The 19,133-nt window shown below is 39.6% G+C and overlaps 1 protein-coding gene across 1 annotated transcript in view; it reads right to left on the bottom strand.

Annotated features, from left to right (window-relative positions):
- The window catches only part of ZNF827 (zinc finger protein 827), a 127,899-nt gene that overhangs the window by 36,804 nt on the left and 71,962 nt on the right, over positions 1 to 19,133 (bottom strand). Inside the window, exon 6 of the mRNA XM_081332652.1 lies at positions 1,217 to 1,456. Coding sequence (XP_081188778.1) covers positions 1,217 to 1,456 — 240 coding nt within the window. The remainder of the gene's footprint in view (positions 1 to 1,216; positions 1,457 to 19,133) is intronic.

Here is a 19,133-nt window from a genome sequence, read left to right as displayed (position 1 = left end):
TATATGGATTTATTAACCTATCTAAACGTTTTCTCCAACGTTTTCTCCAACGTTTTCTCATTGAAATGTTAAGTCTATTTACACGAGTCTTACCGGGAGTCCCACATTTCCTTTTTCAGAGTAATTGGGGCCTAAATGACAGTTTATGTGTGGTCTCTTTGGTATGCAAGAAGAATAAGGTAAGGCAAGCAAACAAGAAAAAGATGCTGAGAATGTAGCTATGTATTGTATTGAGTTATATAAAGAATGAACTCTAGAGGTAAAAGTTTAAATAAACCTCTAAGTTGCAATTCACACAATGCAGAAAAAGTAGAAAAGGAAGCAGGTGATGTCCATGCTTTTCCCCCCTATTTGTAGATAATTATTTAAACACTTTCTTACGAAATTGTTAGGGGTAAATTGTCTCCAATATTTTCTTTTATGAAAATCTTGGAAAAATATAGAAGTTAATTTATAATATCCAACGGTAGCTTCTGCTATACTGCTTACAAAGTTGACTAGTCAGATGGCAACACCTGGCTAATTTTGGCTGATTTTTTGTAGGAATTAAATGCTGAAGCAAGGCTATTTTTCTAATTGAATTGTAACCATAATAACTATGTTTATTTAGAAATAGTTTTTGGTGTTTAAACAAGGTTGACTCAGCCTTCCATCCTTCCGAGGTAGGTAAAATGAGGACTCAGATTGTTGGGGGCAATTAAGCTGACTTTGTAATAATGCCGCTGGGGGGGGGGGGAAAGCGCTAATAAGCAGGCATATACATAGAATGAAGGCTACTGCTAAGCACATTGATTTGTGCTTTAAATTGTAAGCCGCCCTGAGTCTTTGGAGAAGGGCGGGATATAAATGCGATTTTTTAAAAAAAATAGTGCTATTCTATATATACCATGCTTTCCCCAAAATAAGACACATTGTAGCTATTTTAAATATGTATAACACTTTCACGTTTGAAGTCAGTCAGAAGTCAATCCCTTTTTTCCCTTTTTTCTCTCCTTCACCTCACTTCTCTACTCCCTTTTCCCTTCCCCATCTTTTCCACTATTTACTTTGTATTTCAATTGTATCGTATGTTATAAACTAATAAAACTTTGTAAATGTGAAAATATGTATAACTGCAGCTTCTAGGTATTATAGATACTTAAAAAATCAACACACAGCAAATTCAGACATGACAAATCTGAAAAGTATAATGTGAATCTCTAGATATAATACTTACCTGACAATTGAAAAAGTAATTCTGAAGCCATTTTCACGGATATATCTTGGCTAAAGAGGTTTCTCTCTGGAACTACACGGCTTTCAGGGATCTTTTGAACCTGTTCAGTTATCTCTTGCCTGAGTAAAGTGCTGTAACTGACATTTTGGCTAGGTGAAACAGAAGCATGGGAGTCATGAATCTCAACCTCCATTGGCTCTTCTTTAATCTTTGTTGACTGGGATTCCTTGCAACTTTCTGCTGCAAATATATAGTTTAAAAAATAAAATAAAAAATGCAGACAATTAATAAATCAATGAAGAGTTTAAAAATGAACAAATTAGTTATATATTATACTGCAAGAATTAGCCAGGAATTATAAAATAAACATTTTAGCAAATTTTATGAATAGAGAAATACTAAACTGAAATTATAAAACTACTGTACCCTAATATTGATTTCTAAAATAAATAGAGATTATATTTCAGAAAGGTCTGAACCATAAATATTTACCCTAGAAAGCCATGAATTTGGTGAAAATATCATAGAAAGTTTTTCAAAGGAGGAATAATCTCAAAGATCCTAAAAGAAAAAACTACCATGTATATTGACTACTTAAAGGCAAAAAACTTAGATAATTAGAAAATAAACCAGGTTAGATTCCAAAGAAAAAATATTTACTAATTTTGTTGCTTTTCATTGAGGTTTGTAAGTTTGTTTCAAAAACTGAAAATCTTTCACTTTCTCTTTTTTCTTCCTTTCTCTCTCTGCATAACATGCCTTATTTATTAGTGAGAATCATCTTGTTTGCCACATGGTAGTTATATGAAAATGTATTTTTTTTCAATATTTCCTCTTTTGAATTTTATGTATTTGTCTGATTAATAGAAATAAGATTTCTATAGAAATGGTAGTTATACTTTATAATTATTTTGGTTCCCATTAGATTTTTCTGCACTCATTTCTACTTTACTACAATCAGAATTTTAAAGATTTTGATTTCATTCTATAAAAGTACCCATTCCCCCAAATTAAACAATATTTTCCCACTTCTTGGACTGTTGTCTCTTGCAGAAAAAACGCTTTAGTTATGAGTACAGATTAAATGACCACTTTTTTTGAAGTATTAACTATTTTTCCAGTCAAAGAGATCTCAAAGGCTGCACTTCAAGCAAACTTCACCACACTACTTGATTTCCCCTCCCTATCACAGACACACAAATAAAGCAATTGTCTTATAATTTGCCTTTAAGAAAGTACTGGATTATTTTGTTCAAGATGCTTCAGTATACATTAAAAACAACAATGAAAGAGGTCAGGCAATGAAAAAAAGAGTATGTGGAATACTGTATATGAAAAGAGGTGATAAAAAGCACCACAGAACTTCTATAAAAAGGTAAAGGTTCCCCCGCACATGCGTGCTAGTCGTTTCCGACTCTAGGGGCCGGTGCTCATCTCCGTTTCAAAGCCGAAGAGCCAGCGTTTGTCCGAGGACGTCTCCGTGGTCATGTGGCCGGCATGACTAGACGCCAAAGGCGCACGGAACGCTGTTACCTTCCCACCATGGTGGTCCCTATTTTTCTACTTGCATTTTTACGTGCTTTCGAACTGCTAGGTTGGCAGAAGCTGGGACGAGTAACAGGCGCTCACTCTGTTACGCGGCACTCGGGATTCGACCCGCCAAACTGCCGACCTTCTGATCGACAAGCTCAGCGTCCTAACCCACTGAGCCACCGCGTCCCTATAGCCACCGCGTTCTATAGACTTCCAAATAAGATGCTTCTTTGAGGTCATTTATTAGTGAAAACTACTCACTGTTATTCATGGCTTTGTATTGGTAAGCAAGGAAAGAGCGGTAATTTCATAGGAGTAATAAGTGATGCAAATGTATTATTATTTATGTTTGTAATGATTATTTTGCAGCAGTATCTTGACTGAAAATATCTCAATTGCTTTAGACACTACAGAAACAGGATGCCATTGAAGGAGAAGTGGTACAGGATCTTCATCACCCACATAATTAATTGTGCTAAGGCCTCTTAGAGCTTTGAATCTTCTTCAGATAATAACTTATTCTTTATTATAAGCCTATAAAGGACCGGTTTGGCCTCCGACTGGGCAGAGTCTGACGGTGAGGACATGGGTGGCCTTGTCGATGTCATCTGGGAGGAGTTCGATCCTGTGACTCCTGAAGAGGTGGACAGGATTATGGGGAGGCTGAGCTCCACCATGTGTTTATTGGACCCGTGCCCCTCGTGGCTGGTTTATTCGGCTCGGGAGGGGACACGAGGCTGGCTCCAGGCAGTGAAAACTGCTACTCTGAATGAGGGTAGTTTTCCCACCGCCTTGAAGGAGGCAGTGGTGAGACCCCTCCTCAAGAAGCCTGCCCTGGACCCAGCTGTTTTAAACAACTTTCATCCAGTCTCCAACCTTTGCTTTCTTGCGAAGGTTGTTGAGAGTGTGGTGGCGCAGCAGCTCCCTCTGTTCCTGGAGGAAGCTGATTACCTAGACCCGTACCAATCGGGCTTCAGGCCCGGGTACAGCACAGAGACGGCATTGGTCACGCTGGTGAATGATCTCTGGTGGGCTCGGGACAGGGGTTGCTCCTCTGTCCTAGTCCTATTAGACCTCTCAGCGGCTTTTGATACCATCGACCATGGTATCTTACTGCGGCGTCTTCGGGGGTTGGGAGTGGGAGGCACCGTCTTACCGTGGTTCTCCTCCTACCTCCTGGGACGTTCGCAGTCGGTGTTGGCAGGAGGGCAGAGGTCGGCCTCGAGGCCTCTTGTTTGTGGAGTTCCTCAGGGGTCGGTCCTCTCGCCTCTCCTGTTCAACATCTATATGAAGCCGCTGGGTGAGATCATTCATGGTTTTGGGGCTGGGTATCATCAATATGCTGATGATACCCAGCTTTTTATTTCTACCCCAAACCACCCCAGTGATGCCCTCGATGTGATGTCCCGTTGCCTGGAGGCGGTCCGGGTCTGGATGGGGAGGAACAGGCTTCGGCTCAACCCTGACAAGACTGAGTGGCTGTGTGTGCCGGCGTCTCGGGAAATTCAGAATATTCCATCGTTAATTATGGGGGGTGAGATATTTCCCCCCCCCCCCGTAGATAGGGCTCGCAACTTGGGTGTCCTCCTAGATTCACAGCTCTCCTTGGAAGATCATATAGGAGCTGTGACTAGGGGGGCCTTCACCCAGGTTCATCTGGTGCGTCAGTTGCGACCCTATCTAGACCGGGATGCCTTGCGCACAGTCACTCATGCACTCGTGACCTCCCGTTTGGACTACTGCAATGCTCTGTACATGGGGCTGCATTTGAGGACTACTCGAAGGCTTCAGCTGGTGCAGAATGCAGCCGCGCGAGTGGTGGTGGGGGCTTCCCGATACTCCCAAGTAACACCTCTACTCCATGAGCTGCATTAGCTTCCGGTTGCCCTCCGGGTAAGATTCAAGGTGCTGGTTATGACCCATAAAGCCCTAAATGGCATGGGTCCGGGTTACTTACGGGAGCACCTGCTGCTGGCATCAACTTCCCTTCGTCCAGTGCGCTCCCACAGAGAGGGCCTCCTTAGGGTGCCGTCGGTCAAAGAGTGTCGACTGGCGGCCCCCAGGGGGAGGGCGTTCTCTGTTGGTGCGCCAGGCCTTTGGAACCGTTTACTGGTGGAGCTCTGGATGGCTCCCAACCTTCGCTCCTTCCGACGTGACCTAAAAACATATTTATTTGAACAAGCCGGCCTGGTCTGATGGGTTTAGGGGTATTTTAACGGTATTGTATTAATTTATTGAATTGGGCTGTAGTATTTAATATTTTTTAATTTTTATATATTGTATTTTATTGTATTGCCCTGTACACCGCCCTGAGTCCTTTGGGAGAAGGGCGGTATAAAAATTAAATTAAAATAAAAAAATAAAAAATATATAAATGGTATTAATTTTAGCCATCAGGACTGGTTCTGAAAGGAAATAGCTTCATAGATGGCTCAGTGTTTTATAGGCTTTATTGCTCTAAACAAAAAAAATCTAATGTGTATCTGTCAAGTACAAAATAAAGTTCAACAATATTCTGATGAGGATTGCTCACAGTATTTTGGCATAGGATTCTATCCTGACTATCACAGGAACTTCATTATTTATGTTTAAATATATACAGAACTAAGTATAAACAATATTACACAAGCAGGAAAAACATGAGGAAAAATACACCTTATAAAATATGGATGGAAAGCAATTATTGTGTTTCCCCGAAAATAAGACCCAACCAGAAAATAAGACTTATCCCAAAAATAAGCCCCAGTTAAGATCATCATCAGCCTTGGGGGGTGGGGGGTGGACGTGGTGAACACAGGAGGCGGTGAGCACACAGGGGGCAACAGTGTCTGGCAGCAGCTGCAGTCCACACAGCGCAGGTAAGTCCAAGTGCTGGGAGCACCAGGCTGGCCCTCCAAGCAGAGGCAAGGGGAGAGGCAGGCAATCCCGATATGCTATGCGGCCTCCTGCCCTGGTGTGGGCAAGCCGAGATGGTAGGATGGAGTGGGTGGATGGCCGCAGGAGGCTCATCATCATGCAGGGGCACCAGCAGCAGGAGGAGGCAGAGGTGAGGCAGGCTATCCCTACGTGCTGTGAATCCACCTGCCCCGATGCACCTGCCCACTCCATCCCACCATCTTTTGGCTTGTCCGCAGCTGTGTTGAGGCAGGTGGCCATGCAGTGCATTGGGATTGCCTATCTCCCCATACCTCTATCTCTGCCTGCTGCCAGTGCCAACACGCAAGCCTCCCATGAGCATTCTGTGAGCTAGGTGGCCGCGTGGCACGTCCAGATCACATGCCTCCCCCAAGTCTACCTCTGCCTGTTGCTTGGACAGGTAATCAACTCACCTACACTGTGTGGGCTGTGCAGGCCCAGAGTGTGGTGGCCAAGGAGCTAGTGGGCTATGGCAGCAGTCAGGCACCATTGGCCCCTATGTGCTCACCATCTCTTGTGTGCGTGCCAGGGGTGGGGTACGTGGCCAGGCTGATCACCCTGATACCGTGTTTCCCTTAAAATAAGCCTTAACCCATAAAATTATATATATAGTGTTATAATGTTAAAATAGGAATGCTAGTGCTGGTGGCATTCTTTCATCACAACCATTGTTTATATCTTATAATTTACCAGTAATGGGTAAGAAAATCTGGACCTACTGTGTTTCCCCGAAAATAAGACCCAGTCTTTTATTTGTTTATACATACATACATACATACATACATACATACATACATACATACATACATACATCGCATCTTCTTTTCAGGGAAACACAGTAGGTCCAAATTTTCTTACCCATTACTGGTAAATTATAAGATATAAACAATGGTTGTGATGAAAGAATGCAACCAGCACTAGCATTCCTATTTTAACACTCCAAGATCAGCATTCCTAGAATGGGTAAAAATAAACTTTACAGCTTTTTGTTATTGGCAGGTTTGGAGGAAGTGTTTACAGATTGATCTGAAAAGGTTAATGATGCCCATTTCAGACATTAATTCTTTCTAAAGTATTACCAGATGCCCACAAAATGTAGAAATTATGGATCTATCTATCTATCTATCTATCTATCTATCTATCTATCTATCTATCTATCTATCTATCTATCTATCTATCTATCTATCTATCTCTCTATATATATATACATACATACATAAGTCTTGGCCCTGTAGCTCCTGGGGACTACATAAATGAAAGAATAGCTGCTGGTTACAAGAAACTTGTCCACCCCAATGTAGAAGAAAGCAGATCAACTGTGTCCTTTCTTTGTTGGAAAAGGCAACATACATAAGTACTCCATATCTGAAGAGACGGGAGGGATAAATCAGTTCCTCTTCTTCCATATATTTTTTCTGTGCAGGGGGAGATGAAATGAATCATTCTCTGCTTTCTTTCCAGCAAAGGAGAAGGACTTTTTAAGATTTCTCCCACAGACAAAGGAGTATATGTCTTCAAACAGGAAAAGAAAGGATAAATAACTCAATGAAACTGCAGCTTGATTCCTAAAGCACAGTGTGTCTTCAGTAAAATTATTAGGTCCTCCACTGACAATACGAATTTGCTTCACCCATTCCACATACATATAAACTTGGATAGGAGAGAGAGAGAGAGGGAGGGGGGGATACATTATTTAGACATATCAAGGTTTTTTTTAGCTGAGTGTTCATCATATATCATTAATCCAAAGATAGTTATTGAAATACTGAATATCAACTAAATATATAAATTTAGAGTTAAACTGTAATGATTAATTACAATACTTTACAGTGGAAAGGTACTGAAAATTCAGTATCATTTGATCATCGCTTATATCTACAAATTATGTGTCAATTTATCATGACATGTTCATTATTTGTTAACTGTACCAAATGTTTGAACAATCAATGAAAATAATTATTAAGTCAACACCACAGATATGGAAATTATCTCTGCTATAAGCAATCCGATGCTGATTCACACATGCACTTGACACTTACAGATCATAATCTAGAGACATGTGTGCATAAATTGGGTCTAATGCTAAGGTCAAAAGAGATGGTTAATATTGTTCAAATGGATTCTTATAAATATTTACAAATGGTAGCGAAGTTTTAAACATGGAGGATATTGAAATTAATATTAGATTATGAGAAAATGACTTGCATACTTGCTCAAAAATGTGTGGCCTCCAATTAAAATGTAGCTATTTCTTTGCTGATTTGTTTATATTCTAAGTCATTTGTTTCTTATGCTTAATGTAATACTTTTGGTACCCAATTTTTTGTGCACAGAAGATACTGAAACCTATGATATCTCAGTCACAAATGGCTGGCAGGATACTTGTCATGACTGACCCCACTCGCAGCTGGGAATTGTTGCAGTTGCACAACAATAGCAGTACTGGGCATTTACCTTTAGAAAGTGTAAATGTTAGCAGCATAGTTTAGATAAGGGAAACTTGCTGTCATAACATTTTGGAAAGGATGGAAAGAGAATCATTATTTCAGCTTCGAGAATCCCGTGTACTTTATTATGTCAAGGAGAGCTGACAGATGAAATAGCACCTTCATTTGTTTCACTTTTCCAGTGGGCCATGAAGTTGTCCATCCATGTTGTGATACCTTACAGTGCTGTGACCTGGTTTCAAGGCTGACTGGAAGAGGTCAAATGCTAACAGATTAATTCACATTCCTTCTCTTGCTTTAGAACAGGTGATAGGCTATGAGACAGCAAATTAATCTCAGTAGTTTCAAGCTGGAGAAATGGATTCTTTTTTATCGCCAGTGACTCAAGAGAGCAACCTCTTCACTTCTCCAGGAGTAGAATACAGTATGCAGAAAAAAAATGATAGCAGGGAGTATGCAAGTGATTGATTACAACAAAAAGTATAGCAGAGATGCAATTTTGGTCTGTTAAATAATAGGACTAATCAAATTAATTAGGTGGCATTTATACAAGGTCCTTTAAAGGCCCAGGATGGGAGGCTGCATTTGAGCACACCATACTTTCTCTTATGTCAATGTAACATTTTTCCTCCACTTTTTTTTCTTCACAGAAATTAATCTAGTATTCTGAAACAACACTCAAATTTAATAACCAAATCCCCCCCCTTGATGTTACGGACTAAGAAGAAAGTCCATTAAAACTGAGAATCAATTAAAACTTAATTTACGTAATATATATAATATCTATGTCATTTTTTATTTGGTATGTCATTTATTGTTATTTGGCAAGTCTATTGCTTGGTGAAGCAGTCCAAATTTAGATTTTGTTCATTATACCTGAAATCTGATAAAAAGGCGTCTACAGCATTAGGGTTTTAGAGTAATTCTTTGCATGATATAATTTATTAATTTTGCTGAATTTTATTTTGGCGTTCATGTTTAAAAGTACTGTGCTACTGTTATTGTTTTTATATCAGTTTTTCACACACTTATGGTAAGATTCTCCTTCTCAGCAGCAGAATGAAAGGTAAACCTCCCAAATGTTCATTAAGAATGAACTTGGCTCCTTGGACGTACACCCTGAGTATCTCTATCTATGAAAATCTCAGATAACAGAAAGAACAAATGTGTTCTTCAGATGTCTGACCTCTAGAGTTCCGGCACTGGGCTCCAAATTTAGGTGGAGGAGTCAAGATGACCTTTGCTGCTCAGCTTTTCTTTCAAAACATTCTTTCTATTTCTGTTTCTGCTGCATGCACAGCTTAATCCTTGGCTCAGCTAACACTTCTAGCAGGCACACACAGACATGACTAGAGTAAAAGAAAACCTGCAATAACTGGGGTTTTTTTCCCTGTGGCCAACTGAGATGCTTATACCTTGAACCATTTTAATCTAGTTCAACTTGCCATCTTACAAATGAGAGTGAAATAGTAGAATTTTAAAGTGGTAGAGCAGATTATGTATCTGGTATATGGAAATGCCATGAGTGAAAGCATGTTGTCATGCTATCACCTGAACATGTTCAAATCAGACCTAATTCCTTTTATTTTTATTTTACCAATTTGTGTAATATCTGATGCTGGTTAATTGAGAATCAGTGGCTAAAGGTAGGGAGGAATTTTATGTATCTGTGTTACAGCCTCCTAAATTCACCAAGCAAACTGTGAAGTATTGTTTCATTTAGAAAGAATGAGAAAAATATCTGAAATAAAGGCCCTGAAATCTATTCCTGCCAGGGAGCAATCAATTGTTGTGTTTAAGACTTTATTTTCATCTGTATTAAAGATTCTAATTCAGCCAAATCATCAGGAAAGTGAAGCGTCACAACTTATTTACAACCAGAAAAGAAATAGTTTCATTCTTTAGCCTCTCACTCTCACTGACAACTAATTAAATATATGTACATAAACATATCCCCTTCATGGATTACTGTAGTCAAAGTCTATGCCCCAACCACCAATGCTGAAGAGGATGAAATTGACTGGTTCTATGAAGCCCTACAGCACCTTATAGAACTAACACCAAAAAATGATGTCCTTATCATCATGGGGGATTGGAATGCTAAAGTAGGAAGCCAAAAGATAACTGGAATAACAGGCAACTTTGGCCTTGGAGTATAAAATGAAGCAGGGCACAGGCTGATAGAATTTTGTCAAGAGAATACGATGGTCACAGCAAACACTCTTTTCCAACAACCCAAGAGACGGCTCTACACATGGACATCACCAGACGGTCGACACAGAAATCAGATTGACTATATGCTCTGCAGCCAAAGATGGAGAAGCTCTATACAGTCAGTAAAAACAAGACCAGGAGCTGACTGTGGCTCAGACCATGAGCTTCTCGTTGCAAAGTTTAGGCTTAAACTGAAGAAAGTAGGGAAAAGCAATAGGCCAGTCAGGTATGAATTAAATCATATCCCTGTTGAATGTACAGTAGAGGTGACAAATAGATTTAAGGAATTAGATCTGATAGACAGAGTGCCTGAAGAACTATGGACAGAGGTTCGCAACATTGTACAACAGGTAGCAACCAAAACCATCCCAAAGAAAAAGAAATACAAGAAAGCAAAATGGTTGTCTGAGGAAGCTTTGCAAATAGCTGAGGAAAGGAGGGAAGTGAAAGGCAAGGGAGAAAAAGAAAGATACGCCCAATTGAATGCAGAATTCCAGAGAATAGCTAGAAGAGATAAGAATGCCTTCTTAAATGAACAGTGCAAAGAAATAGAAGAAAACAATAGAATAGGGAGGACCAGAGATCTTTTCAAGAAAATTGGAGAGATGAAGGGAACGTTTCATGCAAAAATGGGTATGATAAAGGACCAAAATGGCAGGGACCTAACAGAGGCAGAAGAGATTAAGAAGAGGTGGCAAAATTACACAGAAGAACTATACAAGAATGAGCTTAATGTCCCTGATAATAGCCCTGCCTATTTAAGTTATATGCAGAGCACATCATGAGAAAGGCAGGGCTAGATGAATCAAAAGTTGGAATTAAGATTGCCGGAAGAAATATCAACAACCTAAGATATGCAGATGATACCACTCTAATGGCAGAAAGTGAAGAGGAACTAAAGAGCCTCTTGTTGCGGGTGAAGAAGGAGAGTGCAAAACTTGGGTTGAAACTTAACATTAAAAAAACCAAGATCATGGCATCCGGCCCTCTCAATTCCTGGCAAATAGATGGGGAAGAAATGGAGGTAGTGACAGGTTTTATTTTCCTGGGCTCCAAGGTCACTGCAGATGGGGAATGTAGCCAAGAAATTAAAAGACGCTTGCTCCTCGGGAGGAAAGCCATGGCAAATCTAGACAGCACACTAAAAAGCAGAGACATCACCCTGTCAACAAAAGTGCGTATAGTCAAGGCTATGGTCTTCCCAGTTGCAATGTATGGCAGTGAAAGTTGGACCATAAAAAAGGCTGAGCGCCAAAGAATTGAGGCCTTTGAACTATGGTGCTGGAGAAGACTCCTGCGAGTCCCTTGGACTGCAAGGCGATCAAACCGGCCAGTCCTAGAGGAGATCAACCCTGACTGCTCTTTAGAAGGCCAGATCCTGAAGCTAAAACTCAAATACTTTGGCCACCTAATGAGAAGGACTCACTGGAGAAGAGCCTAATGCTGGGAAAGATTGAGGGCAATAGAAGAAGGGGACGACAGAGAATGAGGTGGCTGGATGGGGTCACTGAAGCAGTAGGTGTGAGCTTAAATGGACTCCAGAAGATGGTAGAGGACAGGAAGGCCTGGAGGAACGTTGTCCATAGGGTCGCGATGGGTCGGACATGACTTCGCAGCTAACAACAACATAAACATATAACATACAAAGACACAAAGGAATAGGTAGTAGAGTCTCCAAAATTCTACAATGATTTTTCACAAACTAAAAACATTTCTTTTTCATGATTCAGGTAGATTAATGATACTGTATTGATGCTGATTCCCACACCATAAATTTTGATGCTGATTCCATTATATTTGTTACAACAGTGTAATGCAAAATGCTTATTAACCTAGCAAGTTATATCTAATAGGAGAAAGGGAAAGGGAAAACAGGCAATATTACGTCATTTGTGGATGTAGTTGTGATGTGGCCTGGAAAACTGAAACGCCTCAGTTATCACTTATGTCCATCAGCTGAGGCATTTAGAATGCAAGTAGCTGCTACCTCAATGTGAAGGAAATGAGAAAATTCACTCCAGAGTGTTTGTGAGCGAATCAAAGTATTTTTAATTAACATCCCTGTACCCCTTCTATAGCATCTAACATTCTATCTATTCCATGTTTATATATTTCAAATTCCCCATTTGAATGTACTTAATAATTTGTTAATTTTCAATATTCAACATTGATTAGTATAAAACAGCTTTCTCCAACAGGGTATTTTCCAGGTGTATTGGGATTAAAACTCTAAAAGCGCTTGTAATCCCATCAAATCAGGACTGCATTAGCTCAGGAAGTCTTAAGATACAACATTGCATGCAGAGAACATATTAAGTAGATACATATCTGTTGTCTGTCTCCAGATTCTAATTTATGAGGCAAAGGCAGCTCAAATACACTATGCTATCACCAAACCCATACAGCAGCTGCAGACAAAGTTTTGGTGGCTATGTGCCATAATATTTTTTGGGATGTGCATGGTCTTCAGAGGATGGGGGGGGGAACACAGAAAGTGGGCTATGTAGTGTAACATCAAGATTATGAAATATTTTAGAACATCATAAAGTGATACATTTGTAAGAACTTATGGTTTATTAAAATGTGAGCTGAATAGCATGACAATTAAATGGACATATGCTGGCTTAAAAATCATATTCAAAGAATGCTCATGGATGGCTTTTTTATTCAACTGAAATGAGGTGACCAGAGGAATGCCACAACATTTGGCCTCGAGGCCTGTTCTTTCAAAGACTATTATTAATAACGATATAATTGAGTAGGCGAAGGCAATGTTTATCAATTTTTTAGTTGGCCCAAAATGGATTGCTACTACCTTAGAAGGAAGAAATAACATTCTAAATAATCTTCATAAATTATAGAAAGAAACTGAAAATAATAGAATTAAAATCAAATTATGCATTTACACAAATTCTGCATGTAAGACAAATGCAAAACTATGCATTTAGGAAACAGAAGGCAAACCAAAGTATAAGATGACTGTTTTTTAGCTTCTCAACAATATTTGGGGAAAAAATTAGAATAGTCAATTACAAATATGAGTCAGCAGTGTGATATAACTGTAAAAAAGTCAAATTCCGTTTTAGAATGCATCAGAGAAAAATTATTTCCTAATCAGGAAAAATGGTTGCATTTTATTTGATGTTGGTGTGAGTTTACCTGGAGTATTTTTCTAGTTCTGATCATCATACATTATGAAGGATTCAAATAAAGTGGTGCATATTTAGAAAAGGACACCCAGAATGTTCAAGGGATTATATACTAAATCCTGTGAAAAGAATTTACAGGAATTTGGGCTATTTAGCTGGAAAGAAAAGACTAGGGACAGATATGGTAGTGCTTTTCAAAAACATATAGGATGTCACAGAAGAAAGTAAAGATTTTCTATTATTCCAAAAGACACGACAATAATAATGGTCTTAAATTACAGGAGGTTATTATAAATTCCAATTATAAGCTAAGGAAAAACTTTTTAAAAACAAAAAAAAATGACATTACAACTAACTGCAGTGGAAATATGCTTTCATTCACTAAAGGTGTTCAAGCAGATATGCAATGAATTACTGAACAGGTCTGTGCAGATTACTGAAGATTTAATTTGAATTCCTGCACTTAGCAACTGTTCAACTGCCAATATGGACCCTTCCAACTCTATTTAGATAATTTTATGCCTATACTGCCTTTTAGCAGAAATTCTCAGGATAATTTCATAAAACATTTTATTTTAAAGAATGACCTTTACAGAATAATTACCACACTCTGACTTCAAGATTACCAGAATATAGTGATTGAATTTTAAATTATTGGAAATTATTTTAGTGTTAGACGTATTACTGTGTAAATGTTCAGTTTACATCATGACCTTGCTTCATTCGGGTAGTTTCTCCATCTATTCTAACTTGGATTTAAGTACTAAATAATTACTCTGTTTCTGATGCCCTTGCGCACCAAAATAAAACCTTATGATTTCCTTCTCTTCTCCCCCTACCCCCCCCCCCCCCACAGTTTGAGTCTCATTTTGGAACCATTTCTGCTTTGTTCCAAACTTCCGGAACTGATTTCCTCTGCAGTCAGACAAAAGGGTACATATTAACATTGCTGTTTTGAAAGGGAGGTTAAAAAAGTTCAGGATCATCCTGTATTTTAGAACAAAAATAAATTGTAACATGAAATTATTTTGGTCTATGCAGAGCCAATAATGGGCAAGGTGCTGGTAATGACCTATAAAGCCTCAAATGGCTTGGGTTCGGATTATCTAAGGGAACACATGCTGCCAGCATCAACTTCCCATCGTCCTGTGCGTTCCCACAGGGAGGGCCTTCTCAGGGTACCGCCGGTTAAGGAATGCCGGCGGGTTATTCCCAGGGGAAGGGTGTTCTCTGTGGGCGCACCGGCCCTATGGAACCAACTTCCCACGGAACTCAGGACTGCCCCCGACCTTCGTTCATTTCGCCGGGACCTGAAAACTTGGCTCTTCGAGCTGTTTGGCCCAGACTGAGGGGTTTTAATTTAATTGGGTTTTAGTTTTAATTTCAGGGACTGGAATTTAATTAATTGTTTTTAACTGATTTTAATTTTCCCTGTAAACTGCCCTGAGTCCTATGGGAATAGGGCGGTATATAAATTTAATTAATAAATAAATAATAAAATAAAGGGCCACAGATTATATTTTCAGGTATATCCAACCCCAAACAATTTTCTGCCTGAGATAAAGGTGGTGTCATAGGTATCCCCAAAGTGGACTCAAATGAAGAGGAAGAGCCTGCTTCAGAAATTTGGGAGCAGGGTGTGGCAGAGCGTCTGGAAGAAGTGGGGGGACTCTGAACCAAGAGAGGATGGGCAAGAAGAATAGGAGAGACCAAGAACTTTAGAAGGGCCAGAGGAGTGATCAGACAAGCAGTTGGCTGACAATGAGAAGGAAGAAATGTAGCCGCAGCCAAGAGGCTTGGAAGGCCAGCCAAAAGCAGAGGACAGAGAAGGGGCGCAGCTGCAACTAATGAGCGAGAACTGCTTCCTCTGCCAGATCCTATGGCTCACAGGGCCGAGAGGTGCAATGGAGTTCGGCGAGGCTACTTGCGAAGAAGCAGCCTCATCCCTAATGACTTGCACCAGTCCCAATGGAGCAGAGTGATGCTGAGAACAATTCTTCCATTTCGGATCGTGCATTTGTTCAGCCACTGTGTACCTTGCCTTGGAACTTCGTCCCTGATTCTACTTCTGGACTTTGCCTTGTGGACCTTGGAATTGGATTTTGGCTTGAGGTCTTTGTGTTTTGGACCATGGACCTGTCTTTGCTGGACTTGCTGGACAGGTAGATGTAATAGGGGGTGACACAGTACCTCAAATAAGGCAGTCCCATGTAAGGCTTTAAAGGTCAAAACCAGAATCTTGAATTAGACTCGTAAACAAACATATAATTGCCCATGCTGCTGCATTCTGCACCTGCTGAAGCTTTAAAATACTCTGCAGTGGCAGCCCCCCCTACAGAGCATTACATTACTAATGCTCTGTACATGGGGAAGTGACTAGGCCCTAAGTGACTGTGAGTAGAACTCAGTCTAGTCAGGGCTCAATAGAAGGTGTTATTCACCATGCAGACATTCACAGACGCCAGGGACTGGAATAAGATGCACATATCATTTATTTTGACAAGGGCAGATATGTATATTTGGGTATCATCAGTGTACAGTAAAGAAGGAAATGACAGAATCACAGGGAGGGAGTATTTATGATCATTCTCACTTCCACTGATCTTTTGCCCAGCCATGATCATTCTGTTTCTCTGTTTAGGTAAGGAAATATCCCTGAAAAAATTACCTAATAGGGCATAGATTGTCTAATCTGTCATAAAATCTTGTAAAAACAATGGGGGGGGAGTAGAAATTATGTGTGATTAAGACAAGACAACCATCAGATATCTAGAGGAGCAGGTACAGGGTAATAGAGTGAAGATATTCCCATTTCACAGCCAATTAATATCTGTGGTAAATGACCAGATTACAAACTGATATGGTATATGTGTAACCTTTTTATTAATTAATACTTTACATTTGTTAACCCTTTGTTTGGATTTATTTTATAAGTTTTATCTATGTAGTATTATATTTCATTATATACTTTATTTTTTATTAATCTTCATTTGGAACATTTCTGGTGAGAAAGCAGATTATAGTTTTTTAAACTATTACACTTCCATAACACTGAAAAACTATGAGAAACATGAATCTGAGCAAAAAATACACTTAATATATTTGAAGTGACTATTCTATGACCTCCTCCTATAACCTATATGGGATTTCCACAAAGTGGTTTATTCACACCAGTAATTTGAAAAAGCAAATTGGAACCCATGCAAATTAAATTAGATTTCTTCCCTTACCTTCTAGTGATAAAGCTCTGTGTTACAGTAGGATTTCTAGAATAATAGTTAATATTTAATTCCATGAGAACTAACACTTTCTAGTGGTATGAGTTTGATGGAGCTGTAGAACTGGAAAGTAGCATCCCAATTTCTACCATCATTTTAGTATAGGACTTAAATGCAAGAATTGGCAGAGGATGAGTGGGAATAAAAAGGAGCTTGCAAACTGTTTAAATATTAGGTGAAGAGAATTACTAATATCATTTCCATTTGAATTGAAGGATGTAATCCATCATCATATATTATTTTAGATTTTCTTTATGAACAGAATGAACAAATTTTGAATATTTATTTATTTATTTATTTATTTATTTATTTATTTATTTATTTATTTATTTATTTATTTTTGGGATTTATATGCCGCCCTATCTCCCGAAGGACTCAGGGCGGCTAACAACAATAAAATACAATGATACAAAAGTTAAAAAGAATTAAATTAACAGCCCCAATAAAATAAATTACAATTGAAGTTAAAAATTAAATAACAATTTAAAATCCCTGTTGTCAGTCCAGGTCAGCCTGATGGAAAAGAAGTGTTTTAAGGCCGCGGCAAAAGGACCGGAGATCCAGGGCCATCCGGAGCTCAAGGGGAAGTTGGTTCCATAGGGCTGGTGCTCCCACAGAGAAGGCCCTACCCCTGGGGGTCGCCAGCCGACATTGTCTAGCCGATGGCACCCTGAGGAGGCCCTCTCTGTGTGAGCGTACTGGGCGATGGGAGATCATTCCCGGCAGCAGACGGTCCTGCAAATATCCCGGGCCTAAGCCATGTAGGGCTTTAAAGGTAAGTACCAGCACCTTAAATCTCACCCGGAGGACAACCGGTAACCAATGCAGCTCACGCAGGAGGGGTGTAATATGGGAATATCGGGATGCTCCCATCACTACCCGCGTGGCTGCATTCTGCACCACCTGGACCCTCCGGGTGGTCTTCAAGGGCAGCCCCATGTAGAGAGCATTGCAGTAATCTATACGGGAGGTAATAAGTGCGTGAGTGACCATACGTAGGGCATCTCGGTCCAGATAGGGGCGCAACTGGCGCACCAGGCGAACCTGGGCAAATGCCCCCCTGGCCATGACTCCAATATGATCTTCAAAACTGAGTCGTGAATCCAGGAGGATGCCTAAATTACGTGCCCTATCAACAGGAGGTAACACCTCTCCTCCCATAACCAAAGATGGAACCTCTTGGACTAAACGAGATGCCGGTACGTAAAGCCACTCAGTCTTGGCCGGGTTGAGCCGGAGCCTGTTCTTCCCCATCCAAATCCGTACCGCTTCCAGGCAACGGGACATCACGTCGAGGGCATCACTGGGTTGATCCCTGCTTAGAAACAACTCAAGAAATTATACCTTTCTGTTCGTGAATGGACTAAGATAATCAGCAACAAGTGGGTTCTAGTCTTAAGCTCTAGTAATTTTTTAGATTTGGAGAACATTTAAAGGGTCTGTAATGACTGCAAACTCCTGACATTCTAATGTATCATTTAAAAATAGTTTAGCTGCATCAGGCATTATAAATGCTCAACATATCTATTATTATTTTTAATAATGCATCTGTCTTCCACCATCTAAGGAAATAAGGCTGTTTTTTAAAAAAAATGGTCATTGAAAAGGTTAGGCTGAGACTTGGCAAGTGGCCCAAGGTCATCCAGGGAACTTCATGGTTCAGCATTCAAAATCTGGTCAAAATCCAACATGGGAGGTATCATTGTACTGACTTTCTCTAGGGCTCATGTTATTTTGAGTTTCTATGATTGTCATGGAAAGATCTGTTACATTAAATTAAATACTTGAAACAAAATTTCTGCTCTATCTCTTTGCCAGGAATAAATCACACACACATCACCTCTTATCTTGGCATAATCTTTGGTCGCTATAGGTTACTAACAAGGCAATTAAATCTATGTAAATAACAAGAAAAAGAGAATATACCATATAGCAATGCTAATTGTCAACAGATTGTCAGTTGCGATATGATATGATATGATACTGAATCAAACCAGCATTTTATTGTTACATGCACAATAAAGACTTCGCTCACCCCCCACGCTGCATGGAAGTTATCAGAAATTTATTTATTGGCTGGCTGAGCTAAATAAGAAAAAGGTTGAAAAGAGGTTATTCATTGTATGAGTATCACACGCATATGAAAAGTAAGATACACTGCACAATATTTTTGAAAAGCTATGTAAAGGAAAAAGCTGTACTGCCTGCCAAACAACTGCTATCCTTGATCTTTAATGTATTAATGGCAAAATATATCTTTTTTCACCTTAAGCTTTTGTTTCAATTTTGCCAGAGCTTTTTCTCAGCTATCTCCTTTATAGTAAAAGCATTATAATATCTAATTACTTTAATTTCTTACAATTTTCTCTTCTAGTAAATT

Source organism: Vipera berus (assembly GCF_964194415.1).
Source record: "Vipera berus genome assembly, chromosome: 7".
In the NCBI taxonomy this organism is placed as follows: Eukaryota; Metazoa; Chordata; class Lepidosauria; order Squamata; family Viperidae; genus Vipera; species Vipera berus.
The sequence above is the reverse complement of the archived record's forward strand: the minus strand, read 5'-3'. Positions and strand labels throughout refer to the sequence as shown.